Source organism: Prinia subflava, chromosome 8, assembly GCF_021018805.1.
Source record: "Prinia subflava isolate CZ2003 ecotype Zambia chromosome 8, Cam_Psub_1.2, whole genome shotgun sequence".
Taxonomy (NCBI): domain Eukaryota; kingdom Metazoa; phylum Chordata; class Aves; order Passeriformes; family Cisticolidae; genus Prinia; species Prinia subflava.
In genome coordinates, this window is record NC_086254.1 from 12,922,983 (window position 1) to 12,944,180 (window position 21,198).

A 21,198-nucleotide genomic window follows, 5' to 3' on the forward strand; every position below is an offset into this window, starting at 1 on the left:
CAGAACTCAGCATTTGCAAGCATCAATCTCACACACACACAACTGAGTAGGCACTTAAAATTACTTATTAACAACTCCATTACAAAACCAAAAGCATGAAATGTTTCCTTGGTGGTTGTCCCTTCTGTGGGTGTGCACCCACAACACTCCCCGTGCCTGAAGGGACGCAGCACAAGGCTTGGATGGGACACTGCTGCTTCCTGGATCTCCATGGAAAGTTCTATCGAGAGTCATGAACCCCCTCTCTGGTTCTCAACTTACACAAGCCCTTTTGCCATTTAAACATTTTGATAACAATTATTTGTATTAATTTCTCAGCAACCCAAAGAGCCAAATGTCACACTGTTTACATTTAAATATTGGTGCTTCACATCTTTCCAAGCAATCACATCTGTGCTTGTGGGAAGGATGTGGCAAGCATGTGATTTTAAAACTATCTGTACAGATTTTACTTTATATGCAAAATTCGCTCAGCCAATGATTTTTCCAGTTCACAATTAATTATTATTTAAGTACTGAAGGCATCTGCTACAGGAATCATGAAAATTGAATGCAAATAAGCTCTCTTTTCAAAGCCATGCATGCACCACGGTATTGCACATTCCTAACTGCCAGAGGAACCAGGTCAAAACCTGACTACCTAATCCCTGCCTGAATGCCACCACCTTCCTCCAAAATTGTATTTGCAGCATAGGAGTCTACTGGCCTGACTTTAATCAAAAATTTTTCCCCCTTTACACTAATTTTTTTGTATTAAGTTTTGAGTCTTCTACAAATGTCCTGGAGTGATGCTCGCTATTCAAGTCACAAAAGTTTGCTGCTAGAAACAGCGTGTGGAGAACGGAGAGCAGCCCTGGGGAGCAGGACTTGGGGGTGTTGGTGGGTGAGAGGCTCAGCCTGCCCCGGCCATGGGCACTGACCCCAGAACCCCCCTGTGCTGGGCTGAGCCCCCAGCGTGGGCAGCAGGGGAGGGGGGGATTCTGCCCCTCTGCCCCGCTCAGGTGAGACCCCACCTGCAGAGCTGCCCCAGCCCTGGGGAACAACAGCAGCAGGACGTGGAGCTGCTGGAGCCAGTGCAGAGGAGAGCACAGAGCTGCTCCAAGGGCTGGAGCCCCTCTGCCCTGGGGACAGGCTGGGAGAGCTGGGGGCATTTGGCAGATGAATGAGCTTGAAGGAATTTAAGATATTTGTAAATGCCCGCGTTTGGGATAGAAATACTATCCTCTCAGTGGGAATTCTCACTGTTAACACCAAACACCCTTCCTGTACACAGATCCCTTCTGTTCTCCCGGATACAGGGGAGTGGATCACATCTGCCAAAACTGGAGATGCCATCACCCCCAAACATTTAACAATGTAGTGACAAGGTGACTTTACCCAGAAGCAGACTTGGGATTCTAAACCCTTCATGTGACAGCAATTCAGGTCCTGACAACTCACATGGGAAGTTTAAACTCTTGAGTATAAATTAAAAAAACCTTCTGAGAGTAGAAAATAAATACCTCATCATGCTGAAAGAGTGACTTACACAACATGCAACTGATCCACAAATATATTGTACGTGGCCTTGAATATTTTATGCCCATCGAGGAGCACTCTGGAACAATGTCACAGAATCCTTCTCGCGTGTATCTTGTTGCCACATCCTGGGCAGTGAGGCCAGTGATGGCTGTCAAGGCAGAATAACACTGACACACAGATTCTCAGTCTTTACATCCATAACCAAAAGCCTCACTTATTTCTCACTGCACCTATCCCCAAACTATTCAAGCATCAGCTTCAGCTTCCTGGCAACCTCCTCGGAGTTGAGCACAACCCACTGTATGAGCAGGAGGGGGAAAATAGAGAACAGGGAGGTTCAGCAGTGCCCAGCCAAACACAGGCTCCAAAGTCACCAGCCCCAACATCCCACAGGCAAATCTCTGCCTACCAGTTAGTCCAGCTTTTGGAAAAGCATATTACAGAACTCAGATTCAGATCTAAAACTGAAATAATGGGATTAGAGAGAGCAGAAAAAAGTCCTTCCAAAACAGCTGTACTTCAAATCCCAAAACACTCTGAGGAATGACAGGCACTATATATAGAAAGCTTTACAGGATCAGCAGGTATTAACTTTTTGTTAATCCTGTGGAGCAGCACTGCCAGGAATGAGCAATATGAGGAAAACTGATCTATTCAGTCTCTCCTAAATCTGAAAGCCAAGCCCCAGGCCTGGCTGGATCCGCTGCTGCATTTCACACCCACAGAACTGGGAGGGAACCCGGAGGCGGGAGCAGATCCTCAGCGAGGCTCTGGCTGGTGAACCTGGGCAGGTACAGGACCTGCAGGTCCTGCACCAAGGCACCTCCCACTGACCGACACCCACAGCCCCAGGGCTGCTCACTGGGGTCACACCACACAGCAAAAGGGAGAACAACCACTTGATGCAATGAAAAAAACTGTAGTCACTCTGCAAGGCCTAAATATTTGGAAGGAAAAAACCCAAAACCCCCCAAATTTACATAATGACACAGCAAAGAATCTGGATATCTTGCCCAGCACCAATTACATTTTTGCATAAATCCCTCTAATATAGGAATTTCCTAATGTAGTAATTAAAAATAAATATTTCCCAGGATATAACTAGCTCAGCTTTTCCTTAAATGCTTTTAAGCCCCATGAATCATAGAATCATTAAGGTTGGAAAAGCCCTCTAGGATCAACAAGTTCAACAGTACGTAATGCAGCACTGCCATGTTCATCACTAAAACATGTCCCCAAATGCCACATCGATTTATTTCTCTGAACACTTCCAGGGATGGTGACTCCACCACTGCCCTGGGAAGCCCCTTCCAATGCCTGGTCACCTTTTCTATGAAGCAATTTTTCCCAATATCCAATCTAAACCTTCTCTGGCAAACATAAAGCCATTTCCTCCTCTCCTGTCCCTGTTCCCTGGAGCAGAGCCTGACCCACCCGGCTGTCCCCTCCTGTCAGGAGCTGTGCAGAGCCACAAGGTCCCTCCTGAGCCTCCTTTTCTCCAGGTTGAGCCCCTTCCCAGCTCTCTCAGCCGCTCCTGGGGCTCCAGACCCTCTCCCAGCTCCCTGACCTGCTCCTCATCACACTTGTGCTCCAGCCCCTCAATGTCTTTCTCATCATGAAAGCCCAAACCTGACCCCAGGATTCAAGACGGGGCATCAGCAGTGCCAAGAGTTCATTCATGCTCCCAGTACTCATTACAATATCAATATATTTCTTATCTATTAATTTATTACTTATTCTGTGACAGTATAATTTGCGGGTTTTGTGTTGATGGCTCACACAATCTGGCCCGTTGACTGAGGAGCGTTTCTAAGCCCCAGCATTCAGTGGCCTGTGGATGTGCCCAGCCCTGAGGGTGCCAGGCAATGCTCAGGAACCCCTCAGGCAGGGCGGTGAGGACAGGCAGGGCCACCAGGCACAGGACCCTGCTGAGGAGGAAGGGTGGGAGCAGGGGCAGAGCAGCAGACAAGGAGCTGAGACTCTTTTATCCCTGCTAGGCTGCCAAGTGGGAAAGGAGCCTTCCCTGCCTCGCTGGAAAAGGTCCTTAATGAAATGCTATAGCAACCACTCTGGTAATTGTTCTGCCTCCCAAGGAGCAGCACAAGAACACGCCTGGAGCAGCCCAGCTAAACCCAAGCGCATCCTGCAGATGAGAGCAGTGAGTACTCAACAAAGTTGTGAGAACAGCAGTCACAACTGCTTTTCTCAAAGTGTGTCACCAACGAGATGATGGAACATTTTATATCCATTAACAAAATACACAAGCTGGTTTTTAAAACAAGTTCCCAAATTCCTCAAGAACTCCAAGATGTCACCTAGAAAATATGTGCATTTCAATGAATGTGAGTGCTAAAATAAGAAAGAAGGCATCATGAATCAAAGACACAGTCCCTTTGGAATGGAAGGAGCAAGGGGAGAATGGGTCATGGTAAGAAGCCAAAAATGGCATTTTATAGGATTTTTCATTTCCCAGCCATGTTTTTTTGACCTAACTTTGAAAAACACTAAAGCTTTTTTCCAAGCCTAGACAGAACTCGGGGTTGCTGACAATTTCAGAGATGCTAACAAAGACTTACCTTTCCCAAGCAAGCAGATTTAAAAAAATATCACTAATCTGTACAACAATTACATTCCTAACAAACATGATTCTCTATGCTGTACTTTCTTTCATTACCTGACAGGAACACACTGATGACTGGGATGGAGATCATTGCAGAACCTTTACATTAAATTTAATCATGTAAAATACTCATTTCCAGTAGTCCTTAAGAAACTGTATTTTCATTTCAGCCATAAACCACTTTCTAAACCCAAGAGAAGGCAAACTCACATTCCTATCACTTCAGGTTGCAACCCAGCAAACCAAATGCACTCGATCTGAGATTCAAACCTGTCACTGCAACATCCAAGTGCTTCCATCCAGATGAAAGAGCAAAATGCCAGTGAACATTAGTTCCTATTTTTCTTGCACTTCCAGGGTTAAATACTGTGTTTTAAGGAAAGAATTATTAACAGTGAATGCCACAAGGAGCAAGGGATTTTCTGATGTGTCTGAAACTACACCATGGTAAAACAGAAATGTTTGGAATACTTAGAACATAAAAATAAATAAGCACAAAATGTAACATTTCCTCTGTTTTAAGCACTATGGGATTTATCAGTTTTTGGTAGGACTTTGAGACAAACTCTGTGAGATCATGCTGAGCACAACCACATGATGGTCTCACATGAGAGGAGATGCCCACTGCAACTTGGTAACATGACCAAGATGCTCAGCACCGAAGGCAGTTACACCACAGGCACCTTGCGGAGGTGAAGGAACTTTCAGATCTGTTGGTGCTTCAGGCAGCAGATCCCATTCCCAGCACAACACAGATCAGCTGCCACCTCCTGAGTTGGAAAGAAGGCTTGGAAGAAATTTCTGACTTGCCAGGCTTCTCTCAAACCCCCAAAAGCACCACTGAACCAGTCAGAGAACACCTCTAGTGTCTGCAGTACCTGGACACGTTTGTACCACGACAGTTCTGAATGAATCCACTGAAGTAACAGACAAGGGCACTAAAGAGCAAAACGTGCTGCTTTCTACTGACTTGGACACAGCTTTAGAGATCAACACATTACACAATCATTTCCATAAAAATAGTATATTATTTGACTACTGTAGAAAAAGCTATTTGAGATAAATAACAGGATCTTCTGCTAAGGCTACTCCATGGCTGGATAAAGAATTCCAAGGCATGTGCACTCACACATGTTCCTCACAAGCAACTTCACCAAAACCACGGCAAAGCAGCTGAGCACAGGACAGAGGCTCAGCAGTGAGCGGGAAGCTGCACAATGCTCATCCTGATGGGTTTGCAGCAGCCTGAGTCCAGCAGTGCACAGGGCACTCAGCTGCAACAAAGGGCTCAGGAAGCGGAAAGGCATTTTCATAAAGCCAAGCTGATCTTTCACTCAGCTGGTGATAAACAGCATTGCTGGACATGTTTTAACATGCCTTCGTTTTGTCATTGCTACCCAGCTTTCCAGGGATTTACTGGCTCATCCTCAGGTAGGTTTCAGATCCCGGCCCAATGGACTGTTCTGAGTGACAACACCAGAGGCACGAGGTTCTGCTGCTTCATTTGCAGCAGACTCCTATATTATTTATTAGAAACACAATGCATTACCCACTGCTCCCTTGTCTGGTACAAGCACAGTGAGATCACAAGACTCCCTGGCCAAAGAACACAGAGGAAGGAATGCAAAAACTTGGTTTACAGTTTTTTCTTTTGTTAATGTTTGCTGAAGTTACACACATCAACTGAAATCTGGCATCATGCATGCACACATCCATCCTGAAGTGATTCATAAGCAAATTAAAACCTTTGAACCTTATTCTAAAAATTCGGAGAAATGCTATCTATGCAAGAACTGTGCACAAATTTCAGGGCAGATACCCAACCCCAGACCAACCACCACAGCCCTTAAGGCACTGCAGAAAATCATCCAGGACCTTCTGAACAGGTCTGTAACACAAAGATTTCAGGAAAGAAACAGCTGAAGAGTTGCAGCTGCTTCTCCAAAGTGATCCAAGCACCTGCAGCATCCCTCCAAGCCCTGGGGTGCTCTGGCAGTCTCCATGGACAGCTCCTCCTTGGTGGTTTACCCAAGCACGGTTCAGGATTTCACTCTGAATGCCCACAGAAGGGCTCTGATGCAGGAGGCTGGAGCTGCACAAGGCATCCCGGCCCCTCCCAGGTGAGCAATGCCAGGATCTCTGCTGGCACCCTGGGAATCAGCAAAGTGGCAATCAGCAAGCCCCAAACACCGGTACATCAGTAAGCAGGCAGCAGCAGCAAGGGTCTAGAGATGTCCCTTAATTATCTCCAGTCTTATCAGTCCCTTAATAGAAGCACATCTCCAGTCTGATCACAGTATTTGTTAATTTAATTGCACAGCAATTAAACAATCCTCAGGGGTCTGTGCTGTCTAAACCATATCCGAGCAGACAACTTTTAAGCCTGGAGAGATGCGTCAGATAAAAGTGCTCATCCTTGCAAATACAAGATGTACCCAGAGTTTTATTTTTATATTACTATGCAAAAAGCTATGTGAGGATTTTTACAGGAGATTTTTCAACTTGCTTGCTCCAGACATCTCTGTGCAGTTGCAGGCTGTGATAAAGGCAGGCTTCATTGAAGCACGTGCTTTGTTGGATGCATAGGAGACAGCCACTTCCTCCTAAGGAACTAAAGTAGCTATTGTTGCTGAGACTCAGATGACTGAGGCAGTTCAGGGAGAAAGCAAAAAAAGATGCTTAATGACGTATTAATACAAAAAAAATGTAACACTGAAAATACTACAAAGATCTAGCACTGATTCATGCACAAATGCGAGTACTGTGCAATTATGGAAAGGTAAGAGGACAAAAGAAAATGATGGTTCATGGCCACTTCTGACTTCTTAAATTCAACACAAATATTTGTGTAATTAAAGTAAGTTTGTTCACCTCCTCCCTACTGTACAATCACACCACTCACACTAAACAAACATCCACTCTCAAGGCTGAAGCTGATTAACACAGTGATCCACTTGGGGCAATATATTTTATACAGCTTTGCCATAAAGATTGAGCCAACCAGAAGAAAGTTCCAACATTCCCACATCGACACCTCCCTCCATTTATACACCTTTCAACATGGGAATTTCTCAGCAGAAGTTGTCAGGTTTGAATATCTAGGTCATCATGGAAATAAAAATAAAAAAGAAACAGCTAATACTAAAACCAGCACTCAGCTATGGGGTTTACAAACTGACTGCTCAGCCTGCTGGGCAGTGACTGAGGGGGAGCTGGTAGGAATCAACCATTCCTAATACCCAGCTACACTCAGGATTCAGCAGGGCTCACTTATTTCACTTACTGTGAACATCTGCTTCTTATTTAAAAACTCACTCAGGCACCTTTCTGAGCTACTAGGTACTACCACCAAGAATGTTATTTTCTGCAACTTTTACCCTATTTAAATATTTTTATCCTTTCTGACAACTGGAATTTAGCAGACTCCCCCTTAGATGATGAAGCATTTCAATTTCTCAGCATGAATGATCAGCAGTTTTTAATAACCTAACAAATGCTTCCTTGTAACTGGTCCCATGACTCTGTTCTCTCTGGTGCTGTCATGTAACGCTGCCCTTCACAGGGCACCAGGAACAGGGTGTACTCCCAAGAACACTTCCAAGTAAAAAACCTAAAGGTGCTCTCTGTACACAAACGTATTCACTAACCCACATTGTGGAGGAAGAGGTTTTCAGTCACTTTCATCGACAATGATGGCAAGAAATCACAAAAAGCCCCATTTTCTGCACTCAGCACTGGGACAAAGATCTGCGTCAAAAAGCACCAAATAAACAACTCTCTGAAGTTGATCAGAGTGCAGAAATACAGTTTGTATCTCTATTTTACTTTGATTTTTCTGGCTGTTTTTCCCCTGGCCTCACTAATGGTACAGTGGATGCTCACTCCATTTCTTACGTACCAGACAGATCGTTCTCTCCCCTGGACCTGCCTGGGCATAATATTTACTTCCACATGTGCAAGTGTGGGTCTGCCTGGAGCATTTCAAACCCTCAGCAGAGACAGCTATAAAATGATCAGCACTGGGAACAAAGCTATTATCCCCACTTATGCCACAGTCAATTAAGTAATATTTAATACAGGAGAAAGCAAGAAGCTAATGAAAGGCAGCACTAATGCAAAGCCTCAGCTGCTCCTGCCTGTAATCACAGCAGAACAAGCCCACATTTGGCTGCTGTTCCATGCTCCAGGTCCTTTGTGTCCGTGACACAGCAGGTAAGGCAGGACACTGCCACACTGGGCCTTGCAGGCCAGTCCCACACTGGTTTCTCACCAAGTGCTGAGAGGCCCTTATCCAACCTCTCTGTGTATTGTTTTTCTTTCTCACTTTGTCTTTTCCAGTGATTCACACACGCGAAGAATTAACAATAGCAACTCCAGATCCACTTGGAAGTGGGTGGAATAATGAGCTGCCTTCAAAGATCCCAACACGTATATGACACACAGTAACTGATGGAGCAGCAGTGCCTGAAAGAGCTGTCTGTCGTCAATGAACTGCACTGCCCAGCAGTTGGTCTGTCCTTTCAGGCACCAACAAGCTGCTTAGCATCCCTCAAAATTCCCTGATTGTGTTCCATCCTACATCCTTTACCATCAAATACTAATACTGCACAGTGGCTGAGGCCACGCTGAAGCCACAGCATGAGAAGGCTTCAGCCACACTGAGGACAGGCTGAGCCTAGAAAGGGTTTGTGATGTGAAAAGATTCCTCAAAACTCCCCATATCATCATTTCATCTGAAAATGTGTCAGAGAAGAAGCTGGAAATCAGCAGTGCAACACAGCAGTCCTTTATTTAGGGGGAAAAAGCTTTTTTAACAATACAAGTACCCTGTCCTCAGGTAACACTCAGCAAGCAGCAGGAAGCCACTGCCACGTTGGAAAGCCCAGGCTGACAGTAAAATACATTTCAGAGCACGACACACAGTGCTCCTCCCATTTAGCATTATATTAGTAACTGAAGTTATTTTTTTTCCCAACCAGCAGCACTGACTACTCCTTTCACTCTTCCAAAACAGTTTAAGTGTGAACCAGCAATGAGATACCTCTCATCCAACAGCACAGACAGGAAAATGTGAATTTTTCAATATGATTTTTCCTGGAAGTATTGCTAACCAAACCCACAAAGGGCTAACACTAGCACACACAGCAGCAGAGTCTCTCAGAAGAGGGGGACGATTTTCTCACATTGTAAGAGAAGTGCACATATACTTTGTACAGGACTTTTTAAAATCCCTTCTCTCTCCTTAAGTGTACTGCAATAAATCAAAGACACCTGAAACAGAGGGCTACTGTCTGAATGAGCCTAAGCACACTCATTAATATCTGTTTCTGTTACTTTATAATTTTAGTTTTATAAAGGAACGTCTGACAGGAGCTTCCTTGTTGGGAAAAACAAACTTTTAACTGTGAATGAAAAACACTGTGCAAGGGGCAAACAGCATCAAAGAATTATCCCGTCTCTTATTACACATTTAGGAGAACAGATATAATTTATCAGTTTGGACTATCTTGGCAAAAATCCAGTATACTTTAACAGCCTATGGTACAAGGCATTTCTCTCCTGAGCACGCTGTGGAGCAGATCCCAAAGCAGTAGGCACAAAGTGGGAGAAGTTACTCCATGGCATACAAAACCACCTCATAACTGCTGAAAAACACCACTTTCATCAGCAAAAGCATTCCTTTTCCAAACGAAAGGGAAAGAATTAGGTATTGGAAGTGAAAAGGCAGGAAAACGCAGTAGGATCCAGTTTGGCTTTGAACTGGTGCTGGGAACACCAGAGGGACTAAAGCTCTGCTGGAAAGTAAACACGTGTCAGAGGGGGAAGGAGCTAACGCGGCTCTGCCACCTCATTCCCTGCACACAGCACTCACCCTGCCGAGGGACAGCGCAGCTCCAGCATCCCTACAGCACTGCACATGGACAGGATAGGTCTGCACAGAGCACTGACCGTTCACCACCTCCTCTCCCCCACCTCGCATCCTCTGGTAAGCCCATCCCTTCAGCTGCAGTGTTTTACACTCCAAATAAATGGAACTGCCTCTGACAGGGAATTCACACGTGCACAGAGGCTGTGAGCTCCAGGGCCAGGCAGCCTCCAGCACTCTCAGCTTCTCTGAGAGCTGAGCAGCACACAAAACTTATCAATAAAGAGATGTGGCCTCCTCTGAGCTCAGGACGCACCTCGGGGTGTGAGATTTAGGGTCACAGCAGCACAGGAAGAGCACAAACTCATCAAGCAAGAACACAGCGGGGCTGTCAAAGAAATGCACTGAGGAACCCTCTGAGAACCGCGGTGCCAAGCACTCCTACAGCCTCCATGGGCTGAAATATCAGACACGCTCATGTGGTACCTTCATAAGGAGTGGAAAGGAATAAACCTTTCCATCTCAGATCTACCAGGAAAGACTACGCTGAGGGATGAGGGAATAAGTGATGGCAGATTTTTCCATGTGATTAAATTCCACAACACAAACCCCACGACACGTAAATAAACTAACTTCCTGCAAAAAGTACAAGTAAATCAGAAATCAAAACAGCAATCCTGCCTTCATTTCTCTTCACAGCATTGCTATTTAACAACCACAGCAGCTCCTTTCCAGAGACAACTCAGACAACTCTTCCTGGGGAAAGTCCTGTTGAGCCAAGACCAATAGCCAATATCCTCCCCACTAAAGCACAGTGTTCTAAACAAATTTGCTTTTCTGAACACGATAAAGTGTCTGTCTTAGGCTTAGACACTTATCTTAAGACACACAAATGTTGGTTGAACTACAGCACTGGAGCAACATTTAACAGATACAATGAACAATGGAAGCACTGTAGGGAAAAGAGGAAGAATTTCTGCAGCTACTTCCTCTAAAACAGCATTCTGATTTTGTAACATCACCTGAAAGTTAGCCAATGTCTCTGGCCACTGCCTGGGAAGCACTGGATCCACACCCAAAAGCTCAACAGCAGGTTTACAGCTCTCAGCAGCTGAGCCAGGAAAAGGCACAGTCCTGCACTGTTTGCAGCCACTCACTGCAATTAGGAAAAACATTTGAGGATTCCCAAACACACAGGTTTTACCAGTGCAATGTCTTAACCAGCTGAACACAGCCTCGTTTAGGTTTCAATTTTGTGCTCATGAGGATACAAAAAGGAATTCCCCTATAGTTATCTATTTTTAAATCTCACCATTTGTACTCCAAACTGAAGAGTTTAAAATCCCATCATCCTGCAGCCCAGCTGTTTTAAGACACAATGTATTGCTTTGACCTCACTGAATCCCAGAGTGTGTACAACAGCTTCCTACAAGTACACAGAGCCCTACAAAATTGTCCAAGGAGTGTTTTTTCCTAACTCCAAAGGGCACCAAAGCAAATACATTTTAACTATTTCTTGTCACAGACTAAGAACAAACTCTGTGTGGCTCGCAATTCTCTTTATGAAACTGTTTGCCACAAAATTATTTTAGAAAGAACATTCAATTCTTTTCAAAGAACTGGTGCCACAAAGGCTCGGACCTTCACCAGGAGGATCCTCAGGGTTTTGACAGCTGATGAAACACTTTCAGTCCTATGCACAAAGGAATAAAGCAGATTTACTAAAAGCAGCATAACACATTGGGAGGGGACAGGGTCTATAAGAATACTGCTCTGGCAGACCACATTAAGCTCATAAATTCAATACAAATTTGGTGTTGCCACTTTATGGTGCTTTCCACATTTTTCAGGGCACTGCACAGTAGTGCAACCAATACCATAAATTTAACATATGCTGAAATAAATTAGATCCAATGATCCTGACGGGTCTCTTCCAACTTGGCATATTCTGTAAAAAACAGAAGTTTCCCAGGTGTGCTCACGAGCAAACAACCCCTTGTCTGGTGTACAAGGGGCTTCACAGAGATTTTGGAAGTTGTATTTTGTGTTTCAGTTCATAGCACTACCAAAGAAGATCAGCATTCCTTGTAAAGTCCTTAATTTAGTTACATGTTTACAACTTTTCCAGATGCTTTTGATAGCTGATACCAACGCCACAGCAACTCCCCAACACACCAGCAAAGCCCAGCTGTTAGACCAACATCAAGAAAGCTTCTCAGGCTTCAGGAGTTACTTGAAGATGAACATAAATGACATTGAGGCCCGTTACTTCTCAATTACCATGTGACACTTCACTGTGGAGTCTCACATAACACGTTCCTGATGACTAATTATTTCACCTATACTAATTTCCTGATCACGTGCTTTTCACACAAGAGTGGATAACAGGCCAACACGGAGAACTGATTGCTGCCTAGAAAAGCTCTTGGAGAAGGACATTTCAGTCAGGAGACACTAGGCATGAATGATCTGAAAGCTGAATTAGGACCTTAATTCTCCTGTATAACAGCTTCAGGGTGAAGAATACACAGCTGACTACAGCACGTGACTGTAGGGCTAGAGAGCATGGAATTCCTCTATATTATTCCTCTATAATAATCATGTATACATTTGTGTGTGTTTATATACATATCAGTCCGTATGTATATGACGGACCTCAACACCACAACAACACACTGAATGCAAAGGTGAGCACCAAGCACGACCCTCCCTTATTAACTCTCGTGCTCTCACCCAGCCTGTCCCTCCTGCCTCACACGCCAGCGTCACCTTCCTCGTTCTGACTCCCGCTTCCCCTTCCCAAACCAACATTCCCTTCCCAGACACGGCCCCAGCGGACAGCGCTGACATCCCCGGGCCGGGGCGCGGGGAAGGGTCCCCTCACCTCATCCTCCTTGTGATTGCGGATGCCGCGCACCAGGTCCTGCAGGTTCTTGTCAAACATACGGTCGATGCTGCCCTTCACCATCTTCAGCGCCATGGCGGCGGCGGCGGGGCCTGCGCCGGGCTGAGGGGCCGGGCCCGGCCGGGGGGGCCGCCGCGGTGCTGCTGCCGCTCGAGCTGGGTGAGAGCAGCGGTGCCGGGGCGCTCACATGCCGAGGGAAACGGAAGGGCACGGGCGGAGCTGCCCTGGCGGACGGGCGGGCACGGGCGACCCCGGCCGCGGGCACAGCTCCGGGCGGCGCTGGGGATCCGGCACCGACAAAATGGCGGACGGTCAGCTGAGGGCTCGGCCACGCCCCCGACATGGCCACGCCCCGACCGGCCGGCCACGCCCCCGGGCCAACACCGCCTGCTAGGCTGCTCGCCAGCCCCGCCTACTCCATCCAGGCCACGCCTCCGTCTGGCCGCGCCCCCGGAACGGCCCCGCCGCTCCCGTCCGCCTCACCGCCCTCAGCCACGCCCCTATCACATTGGACACTCCCCTGAACGACCTGGACACGCCCTCTGCCCCGCCCCTGCCCCTTCTGCCCACCTCCCTGCTCTGCAGACACGCCCCCTCCCTCTCTGGCCACGCCTCTGACCCCGCCCCACCACTGTGCCGGTCTCCAGCCCCGCCCACCCGCACAGACCGCGCCCCTCGTGACCTCTGAGCCCGCCCCGAGCCCGCCCCGCCCCACCCCCTCAGCAGAGCCACGCCCACTCACACATAGAGCCCCGCCCACTCGGCCCCTCAGGAGGCTACAGGCCCCGGAGGGGGATCCTGCCCCTCTCATCCCATGGGATACAAAGGACAAACAGCTGCAAGCGCACGAGAGAAACCACAACCCTGCAAAAGCTTGGAGCAAACACTGAGTATTTATTGAGCTGTTGGACCTGAGAGGGCCAAGAGGCTGGTGGGATTCTGGGCTGTGTTAGGAGTAGCATCGCTGGTAGGACATGGGAGCTGATCCTGCCCCTTCCTCAGCCCTGGTGGAGCTCAGCTGGAGTGCTGTGTTCAGCTCTGGGCTCCTCGGGATTAGCGAGACATGGAGGTCCTGGAGTGGGGCCCGTGGGGGCTGTGGAGATGGTGAAGGGACTGGAGCACCTCTCATACGAGGAACAGCTGGGAGCTGGGGCTGTTCAGCCTCCAGAGGACAGCCAGGTGAGAGGGGCCCTCAGCCCTGTGTGTCCGTGTCTGCAGGGAGGGCTCAGAGCGGGGCCCAGGCTCTGCTCCGTGGGGCCCAGCAATAGCAGCAGAGGAACAGGCAGGAACCGATGCCCAGGAACTTCCACCTGGACATGAGGCAGAACTTTGCTGTGCAAGTGGCCAGGCACTGAACAGGCTGCCCGGGGAAAGTGTGGGGTCTCTCTCATTGGGGATATTCCAGAACCATCCGGACACAATCCTGTGCCCATTGTCTGGGATGGCCCTGCCGCAGCAGGAAGGTGGGAGCTGATGCCTCAGTGTGGTCCCTTAAATGTGAACCATTCTGGGGTTCATTCCCGCGACAGCCGCGTCACCGCTGCCACGGTTGTCACTGTCCCAGCGCTGGCCACGCCCCTGGCCACGCCCCCTTCTGGTCACGACCCCGCCGGCCGTTCCCGCGTGTCCCACGTGGCAGAGCGGGCGCGCGCGGCGGGGACACGCGTGGGGACGGGGGTCCCTCCATGGGGGTGGGGGTCCCTCCGTGAGGCTGGGGGTCCTTCCATGGGGACAGGGGTCCTCCCGTGGGGACGGGGGGCCGTCCTCGGGGATGGGGGTCCCTCCATGGGGATGGGGGTCACCCCTTGGGGGTGGGGCTCCCTCCGTGAGGCTGGGGGTCCTTCCATGGAGGTGGGGGGTTGTCTTTGGGTATGGGGGTCCCTCCATAGGGATGAAGACACCTCTGTGGATCTGCAGGTCCTTTCTGGGGCTGAGAGCCTCCATGGGGTCAGGAGTCCCTCCATAGGAATGGGGACCTCTCCATGGGGATGTAGGTCTTCTATGGGGCCAGAGGTCCTTCCATAGGGATGGGGATCACCCCACAGGGCTGTGGATCCCTCCACGGGGCTGCAGGTCCCTCCATGGGCTGGTGGTCCCACAGGGTGGGGCTGGCAGAGCTCCACCTCTCTCCTCTGCCCGTGGGTGTCAGCAGTGGCTGCACAGCCAATAGAGCCAATTTTTGGGCCATGTCTTTATTGGGGTGCAGCTCCACAGGCTGCCACTCCTGAGCACCCACTAAACACCGTCACCCACTGCCCCAGGTGACCAGTGTCGGTGTGGGAGAGCGGTGACAGGTGAGGAGAGCGGTGACAGGTGACGTGGTGGGTGATGGCCAGGCAGACATGGGTGTCCCTATACTTGTGGGCACAGAATGGGCAGGGGTTCAGTGTCCCTGTGACCACAGCTTGTCCTCTACCCATGTGCCCAACACCCCTGGATGAGCCCCTACCCATGGGTGACATGTCCCCACTGCGGGTGGGCTGTGACAGGGAACAGGAGAGGGAAAACAAAATGTACAGAAGCTGCTTTCCACCCCACCTTCACCTCCAGAGCAGGATTCCAGCATCGGGGAAAGGAGGGAAGTAAAGAGAAAGGAGCTTGCAAACAAAAAGGAGACATGACCTTGCCGAGATCCACCTGGGATTCTAAGCCACTGCACAACAGGGGAAGGAAAAGGATTTCTCTTGTTCCCAGTGTTTTTCCCTTTGTTCTCTGCTTTCAGCCTGTGCTTTGCAGCCTGTTTGTGTCAGCCCTGGGGCAGAGAGAGGAACCCGGGTGTTTTGTTGGTTTTATTCAGAAATAGCTGCACACATCGGCCCCTATGCAGGAGGTTTCCCTTTTTAAGTGAAAAAGTCAAAGGGAAGAGTTATGTTTGCTGAGTCCTCATGGTGTGGAGAACATCAAGCTGCCAGGATGAAGCTGTGCTTGGGAAGGGTTGGCTGTGCCCACCTGTGCTGTCACTGTCCCCTCCACTGTCCCCCTGCCTCTGACTGGGCTGCTCTCTGAGGGGATCTCCAAAAACCTTGTGAAAATCCCTTGTTTTAGCCCAGTCCCTTGCAGAGGATCTCAGCCACTGTCACACTGTCACACTGTCACATTGTCACATCCTCACACCCCCAGGACAGGGCCAGGCAGGGAAGCCCAGGCTGGGAGATGCAGCACCCCGAGGTGCGGGGAGGGAACATCTACAGATGGATTTGGCAAGACTTGATCCCTCCCAACTGAATTTCCAAGGATTTCTCCTCCTGAGGCAGCCTGACTCAGTTCAACCTTAAAAATTGAATTTGGGACACGATTGACTTTTTCACTCTTCTTCCTGCGAATGCTGAAGGGTTTGGAATCCCCTTATGGTCACCTTTAAGTAAGAGCATTGCTTTAAACCTAATTGCTGCCATTGGTGATACCCAAATCTTAACATTCCCAGCTTTTGTCTTTCCTGGATTTTGCAGCTCAGATTTTTTTTTTATTTTTAATAAATTACGCCACCTCCTGTTTTCCCTGTTGCACTCTATGCAGGCAGCATTCCCAGGGCAGGAATTTTCCCACTCCAGCTGCATCCCCAGCACTGACAGCAAGCATCCCTAAGGAATGCTGTGCCTTGGGAGAGCTCTGAGAGGAGCTGCTGAATCCACTGCCAGTGGGAAAACACAATCCCGGCCACCACATCCCCTCTGGAGCTGGGTCTGAGCTGCTTTTTTGATTTTCCCCCATGGCACTTTTTCCAAGAGCTTTCTTCCCATTCCTGGCACGTAAAGCACTCCATGGATTTCCCATTCCAGCGAGGTTTAAAGAGGTTGTACTTGGTTACATTAATTGTGATTTTTGTGTAAATTAAACTGAAGGAAGGAAACATGAAATTGGGGCTGTTCGTCGTCCAAGGGTCCAGCCAGGGTTCCCGTGACAGGATGTGCATTTTGGAGTGCTCGTTTTGGGGTGTCCCATGCCTGGGTACCCATACTGGGGTGCCTGTATTAGAGTGTCCTGGCCAGGAATCCCGTGCCAGGATGCCCTTTTTGGGGTGTCCCATGTTGGGGTGTCCCTTATGGGACCCTCAGGATGGGGTGGCTGTGCCAGGGTGCCCTGTTCCCCGGTGACAATACTGGAGTATCCGTTTTGGGGTGCCCATATTGGGGTACCCCATGTTGCAGTTGCCCTGCTGAGGTGTCTGTGACAGGATGCCCACTTTGGGATGCCCATTTTGGGGTGCTTACATTGGGGTGCCCCGTGCCCGGGTGCCCATATTGGGGTACCTGTGTTGGAGTGTCTTTGCTGGGATGCCCGTGTCCCAATGCCCTTTTTGGGGTGTCCCATGTGTCCTTGATGCTCAGGATGGGGTGACCGTGTCCTGCCCCCTGGTGACAATAGTGGGGTGCCCCCATATTGCAGTCCCCATGCCGAGTGTCGGTGACAGGGTGCCCATTTTGGGGTGCATCCTGCTGGGGTGCCCCATGCCCCAGTGTCCATATTGGGGTGCTCATACTGGGGTGCCTGCGTTGGAATGTCCTTACGGGGATGCCCATGGTGGGGTGCCCATATCCAGGTGCCCCATACCGGGGTTTTGGGATGCCCCTCTTGGGGTCCCCCGGGCTCGGGTGCCCTGTCCTGGGTGCCGGTGCACAGCCCCCGCTCCGCCTGTCCCTGCTCGTCCCCGCGAGGTGGCGCCTGCGGCCCGGGAGAAGCGGGGGACACGGCGGGACCTGCGGGGCGGGGGACACGCGTGGGGGGCCCGTGTCGGGGGCAGGGAGCGCCCCGCCTTTGGGGAGGGGATGGATGCCCCGTGCTGGGGTGATGGGTGAACTGCGGCTGGATGGGGGCCTGGGTTCCCGACGGGGCACCCACTTTGGGTGATGGGTGTCCCATGTGTGGTGCTGGGGTGATGCGTCAGTGGTGGCTGCCTGGGGGTGATGGGTGCCCCACGTTTGGGTGGCGGTGAGCCTGGGGGTGATGGGTGCCCCACGTTTGGGTGGCGGTGAGCCTGGGGGTGATGGGTGCCCCACATTTGGGTGGCGGTGAGCCTGGGGGTGATGGGTGCCCCACGTTTGGGTGGCGGTGAGCCTGGGGGTGATGGGTGCCCCACGTTTGGGTGGCGGTGAGCCTGGGGGTGATGGGTGCCCCACGTTTGGGTGGCGGTGAGCCTGGGGGTGATGGGTGCCCCACGTTTGGGTGGCGGTGAGCCTGGGGGTGATGGGTGCCCCACGTTTGGGTGGCGGTGAGCCTGGGGGTGATGGGTGCCCCACGTTTGGGTGGCGGTGAGCCTGGGGGTGATGGGTGCCCCACGTTTGGGTGGCGGTGAGCCTGGGGGTGATGGGTGCCCCACGTTTGGGTGGCGGTGACGGGCGCTCACACTTGGACAATGGGTGACCCAAGTATGGTCTCCCCCCGCATTAGGGTGGGTGACGGGTGAGCGGTGGGTGGGGCGCGGGGGCAGCCGGTGTCCCCGCGGGCCAGGCACGGGGCGGGACACGTGGCCAGCGGGCGCTGCGGGGACAAGGGACCCATTCAGGAGGCTCCGTGTGCCGCGGCTGCTTGCGGGCGCTCCGCGTCCCGGGCGGGTGACTCGGGGCTGGCACGGCTGCACGTGCAGCTGGCACGGTCCCCTCGCCCCCACCCAGCCTTGGTGCCCCCACATTCCCTGCTGAAATAGGGGCACAGGGTTGGGCGCAGCGGGGATGGAGCTGTCCTGGAGCGGGAACGGAGCCTGAGGGTTAAACACAAATTCCACATGTCAGAAAATGCTTGGAATGGGTCCCAAACCCTGCCACATTGGAGCGGGCCGGCCCGGCAAGGTGGAGGCTGGGAAGAGCCCGGTGCCAGGGGAAAGCTGGGCACTGCATTCCCTCTGCCTGTGAAATGGAGCCAGGATGTGCCCAGCCCCGGCTGCCCTCAACAAGGGGGCAAAAAAGGGTGACAGAGGTGTGAGGCAGCAGCGAGGACACCCCAGCCCACCCATGGCACCTGGCTTGGCATCTCTGTCACCTCTGCCAAGGGCCAGGGCAGGGCAGAGGGTCCCTGGATGGCACCAGGGGCTCTCCAGAAGTTCTCAGGCACTGTGGGGTTAGACACAGCCAGGGCTGCAGCATTGGGTCATTCAAGCTCCAGCAGAGCCTGAAAGGACCAAATTGGGTTTGTTTTCCCCTGTCAAAGCAGAGCTGATGGGAACCTCCAAGGGCTGGGTGGGAGGGAGCTGCTGTGTTCCAGTGAAAACATTCCTGGTGACTTCCCTGGGGTCCAGGGCTGCTCCGGGGAGCTGAGCAGGTGATTCCTCTGCCATCAGCTGTGCCTGGCACAGGCGGTGTCCCCGGATTTGTCCATCTCCTTCCTTGTGTCCCCAGATTTGTCCATCTCCTTCCTTGCTGACTTTGGACCTCTGGTTCCTCAGGTACTCCCATCGCTGTGTGAGGATGGCTCCAGCAGTGGCAGCTACGTCTCCTTAAGGAGAAAAAGCTCCCAAACTGGGCTCAAACCCAGTTTGAGACCAGTTTGAGACCAGTTCCAGGACCAAAAAGGGGCACTGACAACCACAAGTGGTGTTATCCTGCCTGGACCTCCACTGGCACCACCACGGCTTTGATGTCTCACCCGCCCCAGGTCCTCAATCTCAACAGGACTCCCAGTGCAGAGGAAACTCTTGGATCACTTTGTTGTTGTGGCAACAGCAGCCTGAGTATCCCTGGAGAGATTTGGCCTGGAGAGTTGGCAGGACAGATGGAAAGGACAGATGTTGCTCCGTCGTGTGGAAGGGAACTTCCTGGTGCCATGCAGGATTGACCCCAAGAAATTCAAGTGGGGCTTGGAAAATTGCACTAGACGTTTTGCACGAGGGAAAGGGAAGTTGTGCATGACCATCAGAGCAGGGTGTTGGAGCAGGGAGCTGACTCCATCCCTGGGGCTATGGACCACCAGCATCCTGCCCTGCCACTACGGGGGCTCCACGTGGGATATTTAATCTGATGGGAACAAACTTCCCTGCATTAACCTGCCTCATGATCCAGCTTGTGATTGTCAGTGAAATTGGGTCAATACTGAAGACGAGCTGTTGCTGCAAGGCAGGGTCACATCAGAGGAGCTGATGTGCACCTCCAGCCCCTGGGCCAAGCACTGGCCCTGCCGGAGGATCAATGGACCCATGAGCACGACAGAAGCCAGCCCGCAGCCCAAGGGGAGTAACCCCGGTGTGGGAGGAGCTCCAGAGGTGCCTTTGCACATGGTTTGTGCGCAGAGTGTCAGAGCAGTGCTTGTGCAAAGTGTCCTTGGTGCATTAACGCCCTCCCTGTGTGCCCCTATGCCTGCACAGTCAGACCCCCCATTCCAGGGGATTCCTGGCTGGGAGCAGAGGGGGGCTGTGGGAGCAGCAGGGCAGGAGGGGCTGTGCCAGCTGCCTGTGGGCACAGCTGCCCACTGTACACTTTCGCCAGGAAAAACCTCTTTTCTAGTGCTACAAGAGTGGAGTTGTGTGCACGGAGCTGTGCAGAGCTTCCCCATTCCTCCCTATCCAAACTGGTTCATCTGGGGGGTGGCAAAAAAAAAAAATCAGCCCTGAATTGTGCCAGCCTGGAGCCAGGAGCTGCAGCCAGAGGATGCAGCAGGACCAGTACACCTGGGGAGGAGATGGGAGCCTCTACCCCACAAACCTCCACACCAGAAAAATCCAACTGCTGCCGATTTGGGAGTGGATTCTTGATTCTCTGGAAGGGCCAATGCTGCAGGTCACTGCCTGCTGTCCCTGGAAAATCACCAGCCTCTGGAAGCCTGGCAGCACCTGGTGTGTCCTGGTGCAGCTCAGAGAGGAGCTGCAGGAGAGCACAGGGTGAGTGGGCAGAGAATCAGTAAATGGTTTGGGAGGGACCTTAAAGCCCATCCAATTCCACTCCCTGCCATGCCAGGGACACCTTCCACTGTCCCAGGCTGCTCCAAGCCCTGTCCAGCCTGGCCTTGGACACTGCCAGGGATCCAGGGGCAGCCACAGCTGCTCTGGGCACCCTGTGCCAGGGCCTGCCCACCCTCACAGGGAGGAATTCTCTCCCCAAACCCCATCTAACCCTGCCCTCTGGCACTCGGAAGCCATTCCCTCATCCTGTCACTACATGCTCTGGTCAGAAGTCCCTCCTGAGATTCCTTATAGACCCCCATGACACCCAAAAAAGCAAAAATCCAGAGCTGTCTAAGGGGACAGAACGGCTCCCAGCTCTCAGGGATTCTCACATCTCTCAGGAGCCAGTTCAGCTCACAGAACCAGCAGAAAACAGGGCATTGCCCTTCCTTCCTTCCCTCTCTTCCAGATGTAAA

The 21,198-nt window shown here is 51.2% G+C and overlaps 1 protein-coding gene across 1 annotated transcript in view; it reads right to left on the reverse strand.

The window, feature by feature from the left end:
• Positions 1-13,234, reverse strand: part of AP3D1 (adaptor related protein complex 3 subunit delta 1) — a 40,512-nt gene extending 27,278 nt beyond the window's left edge. Inside the window, exon 1 of the mRNA XM_063403142.1 lies at positions 12,892-13,234. Coding sequence (XP_063259212.1) covers positions 12,892-12,987 — 96 coding nt within the window. The 5' untranslated portion in view covers positions 12,988-13,234. The remainder of the gene's footprint in view (positions 1-12,891) is intronic.
• Between the last annotated feature and the right edge of the window lie 7,964 nt (positions 13,235-21,198).